Below are 17,329 nucleotides of genomic sequence, written 5' to 3'. Positions count from 1 at the left end.
GGCTCTATATCAGTGAAAATTATCTTGGATTCTATTCTTATCTTTTGGGTTTTGAAACAAAACTTCTCATTGAACTTAAAAATATTCAAGATATAAGAAAGGAAAAATCAAAACGGGGAGTCTTCTCAGATGCTATCAAAATTGTCATGAAAGATAAACAAGAGGTAAATATATATATATATATATATATATAAAAGAAAAGATGATAAATTTATTTACTCATTTATTATCAAATATATATATTTGGCTTAGCACTTCTTTTCCAATCTCTTCAAACGTGATGAAGTACATGGAATCTTGGTACAACTTACTGGGTTGGCTATGCAACGTCTTTTGAAAAGTACAGCATTGGAACATTCTCCTGGTGGTGAAATTGCTATTGATATTCGTGATAGCGATATTGACGCAGCAGAAGATACAACACAAAGTACCAAGGAAATGATTATCAACACAAACAACAATAACAAAGATGGAACACCTTCATCATCGAATATCAACAACCTATCACAACCTTTGAAAACTAACTTGGAAGCTCAAAAACGTGATGATCGATTCAGATTCCAATTTCGATTACCATCAACTGAACATTTATTACAAAGTGTGGATGCTTTCTTTCTTGTGGAGGAACCTTCAGAGAATACTGACGAAACAGCATCTCGAATTGTACATTATCGTGGAAAATTATCTGTATCAGAAGCCTATCTTACCTTTTACTCAACTAATCAAGCTTCTCAGTATCAATCTGTTCTACCATTGTATACCATCCGACGTGTGGAGAGACTCAGCGATAAAGCTTATTCCTTGAAAATTCTCAATTGGCATCAAGCAACAATTCAATTTGATCTTCAAGTGTAAGTTCATTTACATGTATATCATTTCTTATTAATTACCTTTTCTTGTTTTATTTTTACTATTATTATTATTATTATTTTAGCACCAAAACACAATTCGATTCGTTTACAACATTAATGACTGAAAACTTACGCAACCAAATTAAGTATATGAAAATGATGAAACGGTTTCTTGCAACTTGCCCATCTACAGCATTGGTGGCCGACAAAGGTTATGAAGATATTGATAAAATGCCTGGAGGTTTGGGTCTCGAATTTGGATTCCCTGGTGACGCACGTCAACTTAAAGATCGAAGCAAAATGAAGCTTTGGAAGAAATTCTTTAAAGGTACATTATATATTTCCTTGAGAGTGAAAGATTATTCTTATATTGACATATTACTGCTTTTTTTTTCAAATATATCAATAGAATATGGTCGCAATTTGACCATATCAAAAACTACTCGGTTCTCTAAACTTATTCGCGTTGGATTACCAAATAGACTTCGTGGTGAAATATGGGAAACGTGCTCTGGATCCATCTATCTTCGCTTTATGAATCAAGGTTTATATGACAAATTATTGGAAGACAACAAAAACAAGAGTTCTCTTAGTTTGGAAGAAATCGAAAAGGATCTCAATAGGTAAGAATTATATACATCAAAGAATTCTCTCAGATGTTAACTCAATCAAATTGAATCTTTTTTTTTTTTTGTGTATAGATCTTTACCAGAATATTCAGCCTATCAAACACCTCAAGGGATCAATAGTTTACGACGTGTACTTAGCGCTTACTCATGGAAAAATCCTGAACTTGGGTATTGTCAAGCTATGAATATTGTTACTTCTGCAATTCTTATGTAAGATTGATGATGATGCTGAATGGTGTTTTTCAAAAAAAAAAAAAGGGGGGGGTTTGTAGTATAACGCTTTTTTTTTTTTTTTTTTAGTTATATGAGTGAAGAGCAAGCATTTTTTACTTTGAGTATACTATGTGATGACATGTTGCCTGGATACTATAGTACGTCCATGTATGGTGCTCTTCTGGATCAAATCATCTTTGAACATTTATTAGAAACGACCATGCCAATACTACACAACCATTTCAAGAAAAAGGATATTCAACTATCAGTCGCTTGTTTACCATGGTTCCTCAGTCTATATATCAACTCTATGCCATTGTTACTCGCCTTTCGTGTACTTGATTGCTTCTTTATGGATGGACCAAAGGTTTTATTCCAAATTGGTTTAGGTAATAGGTTTATAGAATGAAAATGAGAGATTAGATATTTTTTTTTAACTTGGCTTTATCATATCTTAGCTATTCTGAAAATCAATGGAGATGCTCTCTTGGAAACCTACGACGATGGTGCTTTTATCAATGTACTGAAACACTATTTTAGTCAATTGAACGAACCTCTGTATCCGGATTCGGAAAACCCCAAAGCAAGACATTTGACGGTAAACCGTGACTCTATCTTATCTCATGATGGCAACAAAAAAAAACTCACGTCATTCTATTTTGTTTATTTACTCTTTTGATAGAAATTCAATGAGCTTTTACTTGTAGCGTATCGCGAATTTGGAAACATCACTGATGAAAAGGTACGAGAACTGCGGCAAACACATCAACTTAAGGTGGTAGCAGGTATCGAGTCATTCACCAAACGATCAACTATTCGAAACATTGACAATACGGCGGGTCTCAACAAGGATGAGCTCAGTGTCATTTACGACAAATTTTACAATGTTTTATATTACAAACAGCATCATCGACATGATCGTTATGATCCTTCGACACCATCCTCTTCCTCCTCCTCAAGCTCAGCAACAAATACCAATTCTACTGTATCTCGTATGGATTTGACTTCGTTTGAAACTTTCTTTGGATCTTTGGCAAATTGGGCAAAATTGACAAATCAAGACTATGAACCTGAACGCGAAAGGCAGCTCAAGGTTGGGAAACTTTTACTGGAACGGTTATTTGCACTATTTGATGTGACTAATTCGGGAACTGTCAGTCTTCAGGTAAAAATATAAATAAAAAAAAAAATACTTTATCGACCCTTTTTTTTCAATTAATATTATTCATTTCTTTTTTTTTTTAAAAAAAAAATTGCTTTAGGATGCCATATGTGGTATTGCTTCTATTGTGAAAGGTGATTTGAATGATCATATTCAACTTTTCTTTAATCTACATGATTTGGACAAGGATGGATTATTGAATCGAGAAGAAGTACTTGAACTTTCTGAAACACTATTATGGATATTCCGAGATACATCTGATGAAGATCATTTAAATTCGGTGTCCACCTTTTTACATCATGCGTTTGAATATGCGGAAATCAAAGACTCAGGCGCTGCGGACAAGGAATCACAAGATACTTTCTTATCAAAGGAATCACTCAGGTAATCTATCTAAAAACATGACACAGGAACATTTATATTCACACTGATTTATTATCCAAACATAGGATGATCGTCTTGGCGGATGAAATATTGGAGAACTTCTTTGATCATGAATTTGCTCAATCATTCCAATTGGTTGAAAAGGTGGTTGAAAAACAACGAAGTCTTGGTCGTGAAATCTTTGAAAACTTGCTTGCAACTGGTGCCAGATTTACCAATGGCAAGTCTTCTTTATTACCTAGTGGTCGAACAGCCTCTCCTGGTGTACCAACTTCACCACCTTCCAAATCTTTAATATCAGTATCAAGTAGTAGTCAACCTTCAATTTCTTCTTTGGCGAGCTCTGTCAACGAAGTTGAACACAAATCAAATTTGGACAACGACAACGAGAAAAAGGAAATCAAACTCGATGATCAAGATATTTCTTCTGGTGATACTTTCAATAAGGAAATTGGTGATGGTAAACTAGATGATACTCATGAAGAAGATGAAATCACAGACAAAGAAAATCTATTTGGATTGGATGAAGAAGAAGAGGATGATGAAGGTGGTGACGTTCTGGAAGAAGTGGAAAAGCTCTTACAACAATATAATGGCAACGCGGATGAAGAATAGATTCCCTTATTTGGACATATTACCGAAAGCTTTATTATTGTTATTATTATTATTATTACTATTATTTTATTCCCCTCTATTGTTGATTAGTACTATTGTTTGAATTCCATTTTATATATAGCTTATTATTTATTTTCTTTTTACCTTGTTAAAACAACTATTGGTTGTAATTTGTGATTTTATAAATAAAAATCGAAATTTGACATTTTTATGGCTGAGTCAAAATATAGCCTATGATATTTGTAATTTTCTCGGGCTTTGGTTCATCTTTTTGGTCTATTTCTTTCAGTCAGTGTAAAATACACTTTATTTTTTTTTTTTTTTTTGGCCTTTTCCTTTTTCTTTTTTTTTTCTTCAACTCTTTTTTTTTTTTTTTTTTTTACTTGACTGTTCTTCTTGTCATTCTTTCTTTTGCCCCTCCCACCTGTTTTACATCAAGATGGTGCCCCTTGCGTCTTGCAATTATGCCATCAATGACAGCGGAAAGGAAAATGGCAATGATAGTAGCAGCGGCTCTTCTCGGCATTCTCACACAAGCAAGAGTACAAGTAGAACATCTTCCTTATCAATACTTTCACGCTCTCGATCTCAATTGGCAAAAAATCCAACTTGTTCAGCAAATGCTACTCGATCTCATTGGGAGACAATCCATGTTCGTGAATCTTTATTTGATTCGACCGCTCATGGCAATAACACTATATCAACAAAGCATACACCAATTATACGACAATCAACTATTTATCCTTATCTCCTATCTGTGGTGGCTCAGGAATTTATGCAACGTATGGTTCTCAATGATCGTATCAAGAATAGTATTGAATACAAGAATGTTTTTGATGGTCAACAAGCTGTGGTAAGACAAACTTCAAGAATGATCCCATAATCGATATCTTTAACACTTTCTTCGTCTATTAGGATAAATTGATGATTATACTTGGTACCCGTTCTCGATGGACAGCATTGAAAGTGGGTCGTGCTTTAGGTGATCAAGGTTGCTTTCATGATGTACTATACGAAAATGTCTTATTGGATTCGTCAACCGATATCTATCAATTCAAAGATCTCCTTTTTTATAACCAACCCAATTATCGGCAGCAACATGGAACTAGTACTTCAACAACAATGACATCAACATTGACGCCAGCTTCAGCAACAACAACCTTGATAACAACCAATAGTAGCTACAATAGTAACAGCGATAATCAAAGCAGTACTACTTGGGCTGGAACGATCACAACAGGAAGTACAATTAGTGATTATTCAACAACAACTGATGATCGAAATACACTTGCCACAGCAACAATCACAACGCTAGAAGATGAAGATGTGAATAACGACGACGACGACGATGACATTGGGTTATATTCGACCGCAGCGATCACCAAAAAAGAAAACGCCACACCTACATTCTTTGTGAATGGTGTATTCACGCCATTGACCCGATGTTATGCATCATCATGTGACAGTATTCATCCATGTTATAGTCCTTCATGTAGAGAACGACAACAAAAAACCTTTACCGTATCCAACTTATCATCATCAACAACAACAGGAAGTCGAGGTACCGAAATCAGTTTTGATTCTAGATCAACTCCACATACATATTTGCGACAACGAGAACAAATGTCCTGGGCAGAAATGGTATCTGATGATGTACTGAACTCTGTATCAACTTTGGAACGAAAACGTCAAGAAGCAATATGCGAACTTATTTACACTGAAGTGAATTTTGTGATGGATTTGGACTATTTAGGCAAGGTAATTCTCCACGAATAGTAATAGAACATCATCATCATCATCATCATCATCATATCTGACTTGTGTTTATATTTATTTATTTATTAATTTATTATTATTGATAGATGTGGATCGAACCTCTTTTATCAGAATCTATTATTCCATTGACACGGCGACAACTTTTTGTGGATAAAGTATTTTCCAATATCACAAATATACATCAAGCACATGCCAAACTTGCCAAGAAACTAAGAAAACGACAAAACGATCATCCTATTGTGGTGGAAATTGGGGATATCTTGCTCAAATATGTCGACTCATTTGCTATGATCATTGATTATGGTGCCAATCAACATGAAGCTAAATTTATCTACGAAAAGGAACGTTATCTCAATCCTAAATTTGATGCCTTTGCAGAAGTAAGTATGCCTATGTTTCTCTTTTTTTTTTTCTATTTTTGACATTAACAATGGTATTTTATTTTCCGCACTTAGTATACAGAAAGACATCCTTCTTCACATAAACTAGAGTTGAATGGTTATTTGACAAAACCAACTACTCGATTAGGTCGCTATCCTCTCCTTCTAGGTGCTATTTTGAAACGTACTTCTCCTGAACATCCTGATTATGATACACTATCCAAAGTCATGACTACGGTCAGAGAATTCTTAAGCAAGGTCAATGTGGAAGCTGGGAATGCCAAAAATCGTTTTGATTTGGAAAACATTCATCATCATTTGTCATTTAGACGGAAATCAGATCGATTAGTAAGAAGAGAAGAAAAAAAAAAGAATATTAAAATTGAAAAAAAACCACACACATATATATATACTTACTAATATATCTTTTTTTTTCCAATTATAGGATTTGAAACTATTAGAACCTGGAAGACGGATTGAACGTGAAGGGTTTTTGAACAAACGGCCTAATTTGGATGCTGCAGATTATCAAGTGATTTTGTTTGATCATTATCTTGTGGTAGCCAAGGTCAAATGGGTCCGTGCTGAAAAACATTATCTTGTAGTTCGAAGAGTAAGTAAATATAAACATTTATGCATTCAATTACTTACCTTTTTTTTTTTTTTGGTATCTCACCAGCCACTAGCCATTCCTTTTTTGGCCGTCTCTATACCAACCTACTTGCCATCTCCTCAACGAACCAGTAGTATATTGATGTCTTCACGTCATAGTCAACAAAGAAGAGGATTGATTTCAACAGAAAACGACAATGCCGTATTACCAATGGGAACACAAGGACATCCTCTTCTCTTTCAACACTTGGGCCGGAAAAAGCATGGAGATTCTCAATATGTTTTATTTGCATCATCTCAAGCATCAAGGAAACCATGGATCGATCAAATTCACCAATTACAAGCTTACAACCATTCACCTAATGCAGTTATGACCATACATACAGCTGTGCAACCTGGTCAGTTCAAACATAAAAGCATCAATCAAGTAGTACCATTCCGTAAGTGAAGCATTTCAATTTATATATATATATATATTTAAGAACTATGCTTGGCTCACTCTCTTTTTTTTTTTTTTTTTTCTTAGAAAATAATCAGCTTCTTGTGTTCGCAATGGATGATGGCGTTTATGCCGGCAAAAATGATAGCGATGGTGTTGTACACAAAGTATTACATTTGGATCACGTCACACATATTCATGTCATTGAAGAATTTCAAATGTTACTGGTATTGGCAGATAAGATACTTTGGCAATATAATTTGACAGACGTAATGAATGGGAAATTGGGTGTTGGCTATAAAAATCAACCGATTGGACGAAAAATTCAAAGCAATGTTCCATTTTTCTATGTTGGTACATGTCTTCAACGCACTCTGGTATGTGTACCTAAAGTATCCCCTTTGAAATCAGTGATCACGATGTTGGAACCATGTAAACCTCAAGCAATGACGGACAAGAAACCTACTCTACTGAAACGGCTGGTACCTACAACAGTGGCTGGTGCTTCTTCTTCCTATATTATCTCTTCCACAGATATTTATTTAAAAAAGTTTAAAGAATGCTATATACCTTGTGAAGCTTGGGCTGTGGAGTTATCAAATACGAAATTATGGATAACTGGTCATCGTGGTATTATGATTGTTGATATGCAACGAACAGATCGAACACAACGTAAGTTTGTTTTATATATACATATGTAACATTAATCTTCTTTCTCTTCTCTTTTATATATATATAGCAATGTTGGACCCTTATGATCCACAATTGACTTTTATTACTGATCGTGAAAAGCATGAATCAAGACTGAAAATTCGATTACCAGTGAAACATATCTCAGTATTCCGGACTCCATTGAATGACTATCTAATATGTTATGATGGTAAGATCTCTCTCTTTTGTTTTTTTTTTTTTTATGTTCATCAAGAGAATCTAATTCTCCACATATTTATTTATTTTAGAATATGCATTTTATGTCAATGCCAAAGGAAATCGTACTAGATCCAATTTTTTAATTGAATGGGAAGGATGTGCTGAATCTTATGCTCTTATTTGGCCATATGTAGTTGCGTTTGAAACTTCGTTTATTGAAATCCGTCATGCCATCACAGTAAGTTTTTTTACATATCAATTATCATTCAAAGATATTTACTTCTTTCTTTTCAATAGGGACAGTTGGATCAAGTAATACGTGGAGAGCGTATTCGATGCCTTCAACATAGGATTGGAGATGTTGTCTATGGTGTGATGGCCGATCCTGATCAAACCGATGGTGAATATGTATTCAAATTAGTCTTATTGAATCCTCCTTCGATCACTACAACTTGTCCAATATGAACTATCATCATCATATTCCCTCCTTCCCTCTATTTATTATTATTATTATTATTATTATTATTGATTTGATACCAATTTAGTCATTTATTCTTATTTGTATTTCTTTTACTATTACTACTTAATACTTTACAAAATAAACTTTTTATAATAATTAATCATATGCAATTGGTTCTATTAAAATGATTCGGTCTTTTATTGATCCGGTCTGATATTCTCATTGGCACATCTTTTGCTGACAAAAGCAGAACCCAATATTACAAACAAGGACTGCGGCAATTGAATATTTTGCTTTTTTCTTGGAGCAGGCGTTTTTGTAGATAAAAAAAAAAAAAAGCTTCCACCACCTTCTTTTTTATCATTTGTTTGCCTTTTTCTTTTTATTTTTCCTATATAAAATATATTAATGTCACAAAACATCAATCCTGACCGTCCTTTACTTGTAGGTCCTGAAGTACCTACCGACCCTTACCCATTTACTATCTCTGGTACTGTCGTGAAAGGTTTTGGTCGAGGGTCTAAAGAATTAGGGATTCCTACAGGTAATATATATATCTTGTGTGAAATTTTTTTTTGATTGTTTCTATGGATTATTCCTTGACGCGTTTTTATTTTATTTTATTTTATTTATTATTGATTACTGATTTACTTGTTCTTCCTCTCTTTGTATTTATCTCTTTTTTTTTTTATGTAGCCAATCTCAATGAAGAAGCCTTGGAGAAAATGTATAAAGGATTGGATGTTGGGGTATATTATGGATGGGCTCAAGTTGGACCAGTAAATTCAACAGTGTATCCTATGGTAATGAGTCTTGGATGGAATCCTTATTACAAGAATGAAAAACGATCAGCAGTAAGTGGAGCATAAAAAAAAAAAGGTAAAACAGAATAAACTGAACTGGTTTTATTCTTCTTCTTTAGGAAGTGCATATCTTACATGAATTCCCTCAAGATTTCTATGGTAGTGAAATGCGTGTGATTGTAATGGGATACGTCCGTCCTGAGCAAAATTATCCTTCACTTGGTAAAGTAGCAATATAGAATGAAATAATGAATGATTGAATGATTTTTTTTTTATTTTTGTATCTGTAGATGCTCTTATCTGTGATATTCGAACAGATGTAGAAGTAGCGAAACATTCTTTGAAACGAAAAGCATATGATGAAGCTCGAAACAATCCATTATTCACCACTGAACAACAAAATTAGTTTAGAAATACCACTCTACACTTTATTTAGATTAGACTTCAGTTTTTTTTTACTTGAAATTAGGATAGATTACATTTTTTTTCCTCTTTTAGATGAATAGAAAATGGAAAAACTGAACCATAAAGAAAATATTCTTATTAATAGTACAATAGCTTTCTCTCTGATCTAATCTATGAGCAATGTAATCAAACTATAAATGATTGTTGATGATGGAGATAACAGTTGAAATAGAGTAGAGATGTGTACTTCTTTGTAGCGAGCAACACCTGAATTTCAACATCCGCGTCAAAAAAAAAATTGGCAGGTACAATCGAAAAAAAAAAATCAACTTCTTTTTCTTTTCATTGATTGATTGTCAAATTATGAACAAACGATCTGTCAAAGATGATGTTACATTATCTAGAGCTCCAAAACAAAATAAAACTTCTTCTTATAGTACAAATGAAGTGAAGGCATCCTGGCAGCATTATTTTGAAGATGGACGACAAGCATTCGCGACCTCACAATACAAAGAAGCAGTGGATTACTTTACACGAGCAATCAATTTGCAACCCTCTCATATTACCTTACTGGATAGTCGCTCAGCCGCACTGGAGAAGTTGAAGGATTGGGAAGCAGCTATTAAAGATGCCAAGGCTGTCGTCAAGCTTTCGCCGTGTGTATCCAAAGGTTACCTCCGTCTTGGTAAACTTCTATGTTTACAGCAACGATTTTCTTTAGCACTACAAGCCTATCGACGTGGTTGTGAAAAGGTGACTACAACAGATACAAGATATCCATTATTAGTCTCTCTGAAATCCGACATGGAAAACAAAATCAAGTTGAATTCTCAAAAGATGCATGGCCAACGAGACCCTATCAAGATCCTACCGTACGATGTATTGGACCTTATATTTACTCAACTTCCTTTCCACCGACGTGTGGCCTGTATGCAAGTCAGCAAGCATTGGCAACGATTTTTACTAGGTTGGTCTGGTATGTGGCGCGACATGGATTTTATCACGGGAGCCACCAAACATAATGCTGTGTCTCGTCATACATTGAAACGTTATTTCTCATACAATTGCGGTCGTCACCTTCGTCGATTCTCACTCTCTGCAAATAACACCAAGACGGATTATGCTCTACAACTATTAGTAAATCAAGGTTGTCAATATGTAGAATACCTTGGTAAGAAAAAAAAAAAAAAGAAGAGATGACTGGATGATTTATTGTAGACGAATCCTTTTTTTTTTTTTTTTTTTTTTTTTTTTTTTTTTTTTTTTTTTTTTTTTTTTTTTAGGACTGGCTGATACAAAATTTGACTTGATGGTGTTCAATCGCGCTTTACGATTGATAGGAAATCATTTGACTCATCTTTACTTGGATGGATGTGGTCACGCTCTTAATCATATTTATTTACAACTATCAACGCTATGTCCAAATCTTACCCATTTTTATTATGAATCAACTCCAGAACCCACACGCTTTGAATCACAGGATCGTGCCCTCTTCCGCGATATACCCAACAACAAACATTTGAAACGACTTTATCTAGTAACAGATATGACTTTGGAAGATGTGGATCTTGTCCTTTTGTCATGTCCCAATCTCACCCATTTGATTCTACCTCGTACTCTGGATATTTTGGAACATCGCCTTCGTATTCAATCATTACCCCATCTACAGCTTTATCACGTCGGTACTCTGTTATCGCCCAAACTATATACTTGGCAACCATACGCATTGGACGACAATGAATCCTCACGAAAAGGTTTATCCGAATTCACCGTGATGCATTCGATCTTAAAGGATGAGGAGTTTTTACCGATTATAGAAGCACACCGTACTACCCTTGGCGTGATCAATCTCAGTTACTCAAGACTAAATAGTAATGCATGGTGCTCACTTTTGACTAGTGTCCCTGGCTGTCCTCTCCGCGAACTCTATCTGGATGATTGTATTGATCTAAGTGAACAAGATCTCTGTGATCTTATTCATCATTTACCTCAACTTCAAGTGGCGTCTGTCGCTTTTTCTTTTGTTCTCACCAATACGGTTCTAGATGCTTTCTCACAACTTGTACACTTGGAACGACTGAATGTCTCTGGAAGCCGTCAAATCACTGGATCTGGGTTGCGTCATCTCGTGGATCAACGTCAAACAACACTCAAGAAACTACAACTCAACGACTGTACAAGCATTCTGCCTGATGCCATTGATTATGCTCGAGCAATTTTAGGACAAAGAGCAGTGGAATGTTCTTTTGGCAATCGACGACGACGATGATGATTTGTTTAGATTTAGTTTAGTGTATATATCTTTCATTCATATTACAATAAAAAAAATTTTATTCAATTTATGAAAAAAAAAAAATTGAAAAATCAACAATTAGCAAATAACATTTTTGTCTATTTTTGGTCTCTTTGCTACCTATCCACATCACCCAATAAAAAGTATGTCTTTTACTCTTTCCAATTTTTTTTTTCTTTTTTGTCCCTGAGTTTTTTTTCTTCCTTTTTCTGCCAGAGTTTTTCTTTTCTTTTCTCAAAAACAGTATAAAGACTGGAACTTCAACTTTTACACCAAGATACGTCTTTGAAAATGAAACCTTTGGAAACCTCTCAAAGGCATGGACCAAACTTAGTAAATTGTTAGAAAACCGTTATTTATGTTCTGGTGCTAATCATAATACTTTTTGTATCCTTATAGGTTGTTTATTTAATATAAAAAAAAAGGACTCTTGTTTTTTTTTTTTATTATTATTATTTTCATGTTTGTGATGAGATGATCGAAAAGAGTGGAAGAAGAGTATATATATACGTGGAAGGAAGATAATAATAATAAATAAATAAAAAGTGCTGATAATGAGAAATTGTCTACGACTAGAGTAATATATTATTTTGTAAAAGGGAGAAAGAATATCTAAACTAAAACATTGGATGGATATTTGATATGATGTAAAAAAAAAAAAAAAAAAATAATGGGCAGATCATTGTTTGTTTTCTTGAATAATGTTGACAAGCCTAAATAGTGAAGGAAAGATAATAAAAAAAAATGAATACCATTATATATCAATCGTCCTTTTTTTTTTCTATTTACCAGTCTAATCCTTCAGTTAAACCTTCACCTTTAAGGGCACTTGTTTTGTAAATGGAGTATTGTCTGTTTTTAAGGGTGGATAATCCAAGAGCATCGGCTACTTGAGCTGAAGATAATGCACCTTCCATGTCTTGTTTATTGGCAAAAACGAGTAAGGCGGCATCTTTGAGTTCTTCTTCTTCCAACATGGCATGTAATTCTTCCTTTGATGTTTCCATTCGGTCCTTGTCCACACTATCTACAACATAAATCACAGCATCGGTATTGGAGTAATAACATCGCCAGTAAGGTCTATATCCATATATATATATATTAGTAAAGTCATCTTCCTCTTGATTTCTTTTTTTTTTCTCTAACTTTACCTTATACTGGTTTGTCCACCTAAATCCCATACTTGGAACTTGATATTTTTGTAAGTCACTGTTTCCACATTGAATCCGATGGCTATAAAAGAAAAGAGGGGATTAGATAAAACAGCCTCTTCAGTCTTTATATATATATATATATATATATATATATATATATATATATAGCGATGAATAAAAGGTTACTTACTTGGGATGGTAGATACAACTTCTCCAATCTACAAAAGAAAAAAAAAAATAAGAGTCAGTTCATTTTTGTTATTTTCAGTGGAAGAGTATATCCATCATTGTTTCCTAAGGTCCTCATTGTTGTTTCTGATTTTATTTTTATTCTTTTTTTTTTTTCTTTTTTATATACCTGCAATCGGTATAAAATAGTTGTTTTGCCAGCACCATCTAAACCTAGAATAAGTATACGGACTTCCTTTTCACCCCAGAGACTGGACAGTACTTTGCTGAATAATGCACCTAAGAAAACCAAGATCGTTTTTTTTTTTTTTTAATTAGTAAAAAGGTTGGATGATAAGAAAATCTCTTTTGGTCCACTCTAATTTTTTGTATTAATATCAAAATTGTTGACGACTACTTGCTTACCCATTCTTTTTTTTAGATGTATTGTATGGATATAAAAAAAGCCGGTAAAGAAACTTAATAAGGGAAACGAATAAGAAAGAAAGAAAAAATAAAGAAAAAAACACGCAAGGCAATACGGAGACCCAAATATCAAACTGCAAAAAAAAAAAAAAAATCCAACTTTTTGAAACACTTCTTTGTTTCTTTTCTCTTTTTTACTCTTTTATACCCGTTCTTTTTTTTTTTTCTTTTAATTTATTATGAACTATACAAATAACAACCTTCCAGTTGTTAAACTGGAAGACCAAAGTAAACTTTTAGATACTATCTTAAACACGGTTAAAATACAAAGTCATCATATGAGAAACTGTTTAGTAAGTAAAGCATGTTATATTCAAATTTACTATATACTTAATTATATTTATTGTAGAATGAAAACAAACTTATGGATGGTTTGAAATATGCATCAAATATGTTAGCAGAACTACGTACTTCTAATCTCACTCCTAAATCGTATTATCAACTTTGTAAGTATTCTTTTTCAATATATATATATATATATATTTAAATATTATGTTATTTATAGATATGGCGATATTTGATTCTCTTCGACACTTGACAGCTTATTTTGTAGAAGTTCACCAAACAGAACGACACCACTTGGCAGACTTGTATGAATTAGTACAATATGCAGGAAATATTATACCGCGTCTCTATTTAATGATCACAGTTGGTGCCGCTTATATGAGTATGCCTGATGCTCCTGTTCGTGAAATTATGCGTGATATGATGGAAATGGCTCGTGGTGTACAACATCCAATGCGTGGCTTATTCTTACGATATTATCTTTGCGCACTTACAAGGGATCATCTACCTGTTTGTCCTCAAGTGGAGTAAGTTTTTATTCATTTCATGTGATAAAGATTATTAATTATTATTATTATTATTATTATTAGTGTGGAAGCAAATATTCATGAATCTATTCGATTTACTTTGACAAATTTTATAGAAATGAATAAACTTTGGATACGATTACAGCATCATGGTCATTCAAGAGATCGTGAAAAAAGAGATATTGAAAGACGGGAACTACGGATTCTAGTTGGTACAAATTTAGAACGCCTGAGTCAATTGGATGGTGTTGATCTCAAGATTTATAAATCTGTAAGTAAACTATTTTTTTTTTTTTTTTTTTGGAAAAAAAAAATACTGATTTCTATTTTAGGCCATTTTACCTGAACTACTTAATGAAGCTGTCAATTGTCGTGATGTTCTTGCTCAAGAATATTTAATGGATATTATCATTCAGGTAATCAAATCAAAATATGGATTGTTACTGGTTGACTCACCTTTGTTTTTCTTCGTAATAGGTGTTTCCTGACGAATTTCACCTTCATACTTTGGAACCATTCCTCAATGCCACAGCTCAATTACACCCAAAGGTCAATATCAAATTGATTATTATTGCTCTTATCGATCGTCTAACTGCTTATGCCGCTCGTGAAACAGAAATGGAAATGGAACTGGAAAAACAACGACTACAATCCGGTGAGTCGGTGGAAAAAAGGAATGTTAATACTAAACAACGGATGGATACATCGGAAAGCACACATACAAACTCAACACAAGAGGCAGAAAATACCAAGTCTGACGATAAACAGTTGCCTTCAGACGATCACTTGGAAACTGATACAAATAACAAGGAAACGCTTACTCAAACAGAAGGTGACACAATAAGCAACAAAGACATCGATCATAATACCGACAATGTGGAACAACAATGTGAAGAAACAGATGTTGCCCGGAACAAGGAAGAAGATGCTGACAATGATATAGAAACAATTAGAGGTATCCCTAAAAATGTAGAACTATTCGCAATGTTTTGGCAAAGAATTGTGGTACTAGTCAAGGTAACAAAAAAAAAAAGAAGAATTAAATCATCAACATGTACTAATAATTATATTTATATATTTTTATAAATCATAGGCCCGACCGGATCTTACTATTGAAGATATTACAGAACTCCTTGTATCGCTAATCAATCTCTGTCTTTCTTGCTATCCCAACAAACTGGAATATGTGGACCAAATACTTTTATACTGCAAGGAACAATGCACAGAGCATGCCAATTCTAATCTCCTCTACTCCAAAACGACGGAAAACCATTTGATGACATTACTCTCAGCACCTATTCAGCAATATGAATCCACACTGACTTTGTTAATGCTAGAAAATTATGGATCTCTACTTCAACAACAACCTTATAACACTAGACGCCGCTTGGCTTTGGCTATGGTGACAAATGTTTTGGCAAAAGGTACTATCATTGACACTCCCGAAGAGGTCCATAACATATTGGAACTATGTGATGTATTGTTACGTGACCAAAAGGATGTTACTGGGCACTATCATGGAGGACAAGCAACAAAATCTCATCATTCTTTCCCACCAATGTATGAATATGAAGACTCTTTATCTGAAGAACAAGGTGCAATTGCAAAACTGATTCATCTTTTCCGATCTGATGATGATGATACTCAATTTTTGGTAAAAAGTAAAAAAAAAAAAAAAAAATTAAAAGTGTAAAACTGACATAAGATATTTATTATTTCTAGTTACTTTCAGCTACAAGGCGACAATTGAACGATGGAGGAAAAAGAATTCGTTTTACTTTCCCATCATTGATTACTGCTTCCCTCAAATTATCTCGACGATACCAAATACAAAATACCAAGGTACTACGAACATGAATATCCATTAGAAGGACTAACATCATGATGTTTTATTATGTAGGGTGATATTTGGGAAAAAAAGACGACTACCTTGTATCGTTTTATTGATCAAGTTATCACCATCCTGTATACCAATTGCGAAGAAACAGCAGATCAATGTTTGCGATTCTATTTAATGGCAGGGCAAAGTGCAAATACTTCTGGATTTGAAGAAATGGCTTATGATTTTTTCGTACAGGGATTTAGTGTATATGAAGAATCGATTTCTGACTCAAAAGCGCAATTCCAAGCCATTACGTATATCATTGGGGCGTTACACCAGGCAACAGCAAATGGATTTACTACTGACCATTATAATATACTCATTGCTAAAGCAGCTGTACATGGATCAAAGCTATTGAAAAAACCAGATCAATGCCGTGCAGTCTATATGGCAAGTCACTTGTGGTGGAAGATTAACAAGGATGGTGATGATGGCGACAACAAACGAACATTAGAATGTCTTCAAAAGGCACTAAAAATTGCGGATAGTTGTATGGATATGATCACCACTTTGGAACTCTTTGTTGAAATTCTAAATCAATGTATTTACTATTATGGCAATGACGATGATGCGGTAAATCAGTTTAAAAAAAAAAAAAAAAAAAAAAAAAAAGTCATCTCAATAACTTTATTTTTTTTTTTTCAATATAGATTACAGCCGAATATGTCAATGGATTAATCGATATGATTCATACTCATTTATCCAATTTGGATGACGCTGATCTCTATCCATTCACATCAAGTTCTTCCTCTTTATTACAGTATGAAGGAACATCCATGGCAGAACATATGCGCCGTCACTTTATGTCAACATTACAGCAAATCAAACTTCGTCAAGATCCAGAATCAGAAAACAAGAAATTCAATAGTATAGTAGTTACAGTTGATTAGTTATATTATATTATTTAATAAAACTTCTACATTTTATCTATTTTT

At 33.7% G+C, this 17,329-nt stretch overlaps 6 protein-coding genes across 6 annotated transcripts; 5 read left to right on the top strand and 1 right to left on the bottom strand.

The window, feature by feature from the left end:
• Positions 1–438: 438 nt before the first annotated feature.
• BX664DRAFT_253820 (rab-GTPase-TBC domain-containing protein) lies at positions 439–3,854 on the top strand (the record flags this gene model as incomplete). Its single annotated transcript, XM_051540328.1, has 9 exons — positions 439–851; positions 935–1,179; positions 1,261–1,474; positions 1,553–1,690; positions 1,781–2,082; positions 2,152–2,291; positions 2,376–2,858; positions 2,956–3,239; positions 3,266–3,854. The coding sequence occupies 9 exons, from the start codon at positions 439–441 to the stop codon at positions 3,852–3,854; spliced, it is 2,808 nt and encodes a 935-aa protein (XP_051405212.1).
• A 369-nt stretch (positions 3,855–4,223) lies between these two features.
• On the top strand, positions 4,224–8,519 carry BX664DRAFT_321781 (uncharacterized protein). The gene is made up of 11 exons (XM_051543358.1): positions 4,224–4,465; positions 4,498–4,707; positions 4,770–5,612; positions 5,717–6,010; positions 6,086–6,358; positions 6,456–6,623; positions 6,690–7,062; positions 7,149–7,733; positions 7,801–7,941; positions 8,021–8,169; positions 8,229–8,519. The coding sequence occupies exons 1-11, from the start codon at positions 4,319–4,321 to the stop codon at positions 8,394–8,396; spliced, it is 3,351 nt and encodes a 1,116-aa protein (XP_051405211.1). The 5' UTR covers positions 4,224–4,318; the 3' UTR covers positions 8,397–8,519.
• A 224-nt stretch (positions 8,520–8,743) lies between these two features.
• On the top strand, positions 8,744–9,778 carry BX664DRAFT_321780 (uncharacterized protein). The gene is made up of 4 exons (XM_051543357.1): positions 8,744–8,935; positions 9,088–9,245; positions 9,314–9,416; positions 9,485–9,778. Exons 1-4 carry the CDS (start codon positions 8,800–8,802, stop codon positions 9,598–9,600), a joined length of 513 nt encoding a protein of 170 aa, XP_051405210.1. The 5' UTR covers positions 8,744–8,799; the 3' UTR covers positions 9,601–9,778.
• Positions 9,779–9,946: 168 nt separating this feature from the next.
• On the top strand, positions 9,947–11,905 carry BX664DRAFT_289846 (uncharacterized protein). The gene is made up of 2 exons (XM_051541859.1): positions 9,947–10,770; positions 10,883–11,905. Exons 1-2 carry the CDS (start codon positions 9,963–9,965, stop codon positions 11,866–11,868), a joined length of 1,794 nt encoding a protein of 597 aa, XP_051405209.1. The 5' UTR covers positions 9,947–9,962; the 3' UTR covers positions 11,869–11,905.
• A 419-nt stretch (positions 11,906–12,324) lies between these two features.
• BX664DRAFT_321776 (ADP-ribosylation factor family-domain-containing protein) lies at positions 12,325–13,733 on the bottom strand. Its single transcript, XM_051543356.1, has 6 exons — positions 13,641–13,733; positions 13,405–13,514; positions 13,237–13,264; positions 13,044–13,125; positions 12,682–12,972; positions 12,325–12,605 (listed from the first exon to the last, which is right to left on the bottom strand). The coding sequence occupies exons 1-6, from the start codon at positions 13,642–13,644 to the stop codon at positions 12,572–12,574; spliced, it is 549 nt and encodes a 182-aa protein (XP_051405208.1). The 5' UTR covers positions 13,645–13,733; the 3' UTR covers positions 12,325–12,571.
• A 44-nt stretch (positions 13,734–13,777) lies between these two features.
• On the top strand, positions 13,778–17,323 carry BX664DRAFT_272980 (vacuolar protein sorting-associated protein 35). The gene is made up of 10 exons (XM_051541201.1): positions 13,778–13,993; positions 14,050–14,146; positions 14,206–14,512; positions 14,576–14,783; positions 14,845–14,928; positions 14,990–15,529; positions 15,606–16,166; positions 16,235–16,354; positions 16,413–16,967; positions 17,045–17,323. Exons 1-10 carry the CDS (start codon positions 13,880–13,882, stop codon positions 17,282–17,284), a joined length of 2,826 nt encoding a protein of 941 aa, XP_051405207.1. The 5' UTR covers positions 13,778–13,879; the 3' UTR covers positions 17,285–17,323.
• Positions 17,324–17,329: the final 6 nt, after the last annotated feature.

This window comes from Halteromyces radiatus, assembly GCF_025201355.1.
Source record: "Halteromyces radiatus strain CBS 162.75 chromosome Unknown BX664scaffold_1, whole genome shotgun sequence".
Taxonomy (NCBI): Eukaryota; Fungi; Mucoromycota; class Mucoromycetes; order Mucorales; family Cunninghamellaceae; genus Halteromyces; species Halteromyces radiatus.
The sequence above is the reverse complement of the archived record's forward strand: the minus strand, read 5'-3'. Positions and strand labels throughout refer to the sequence as shown.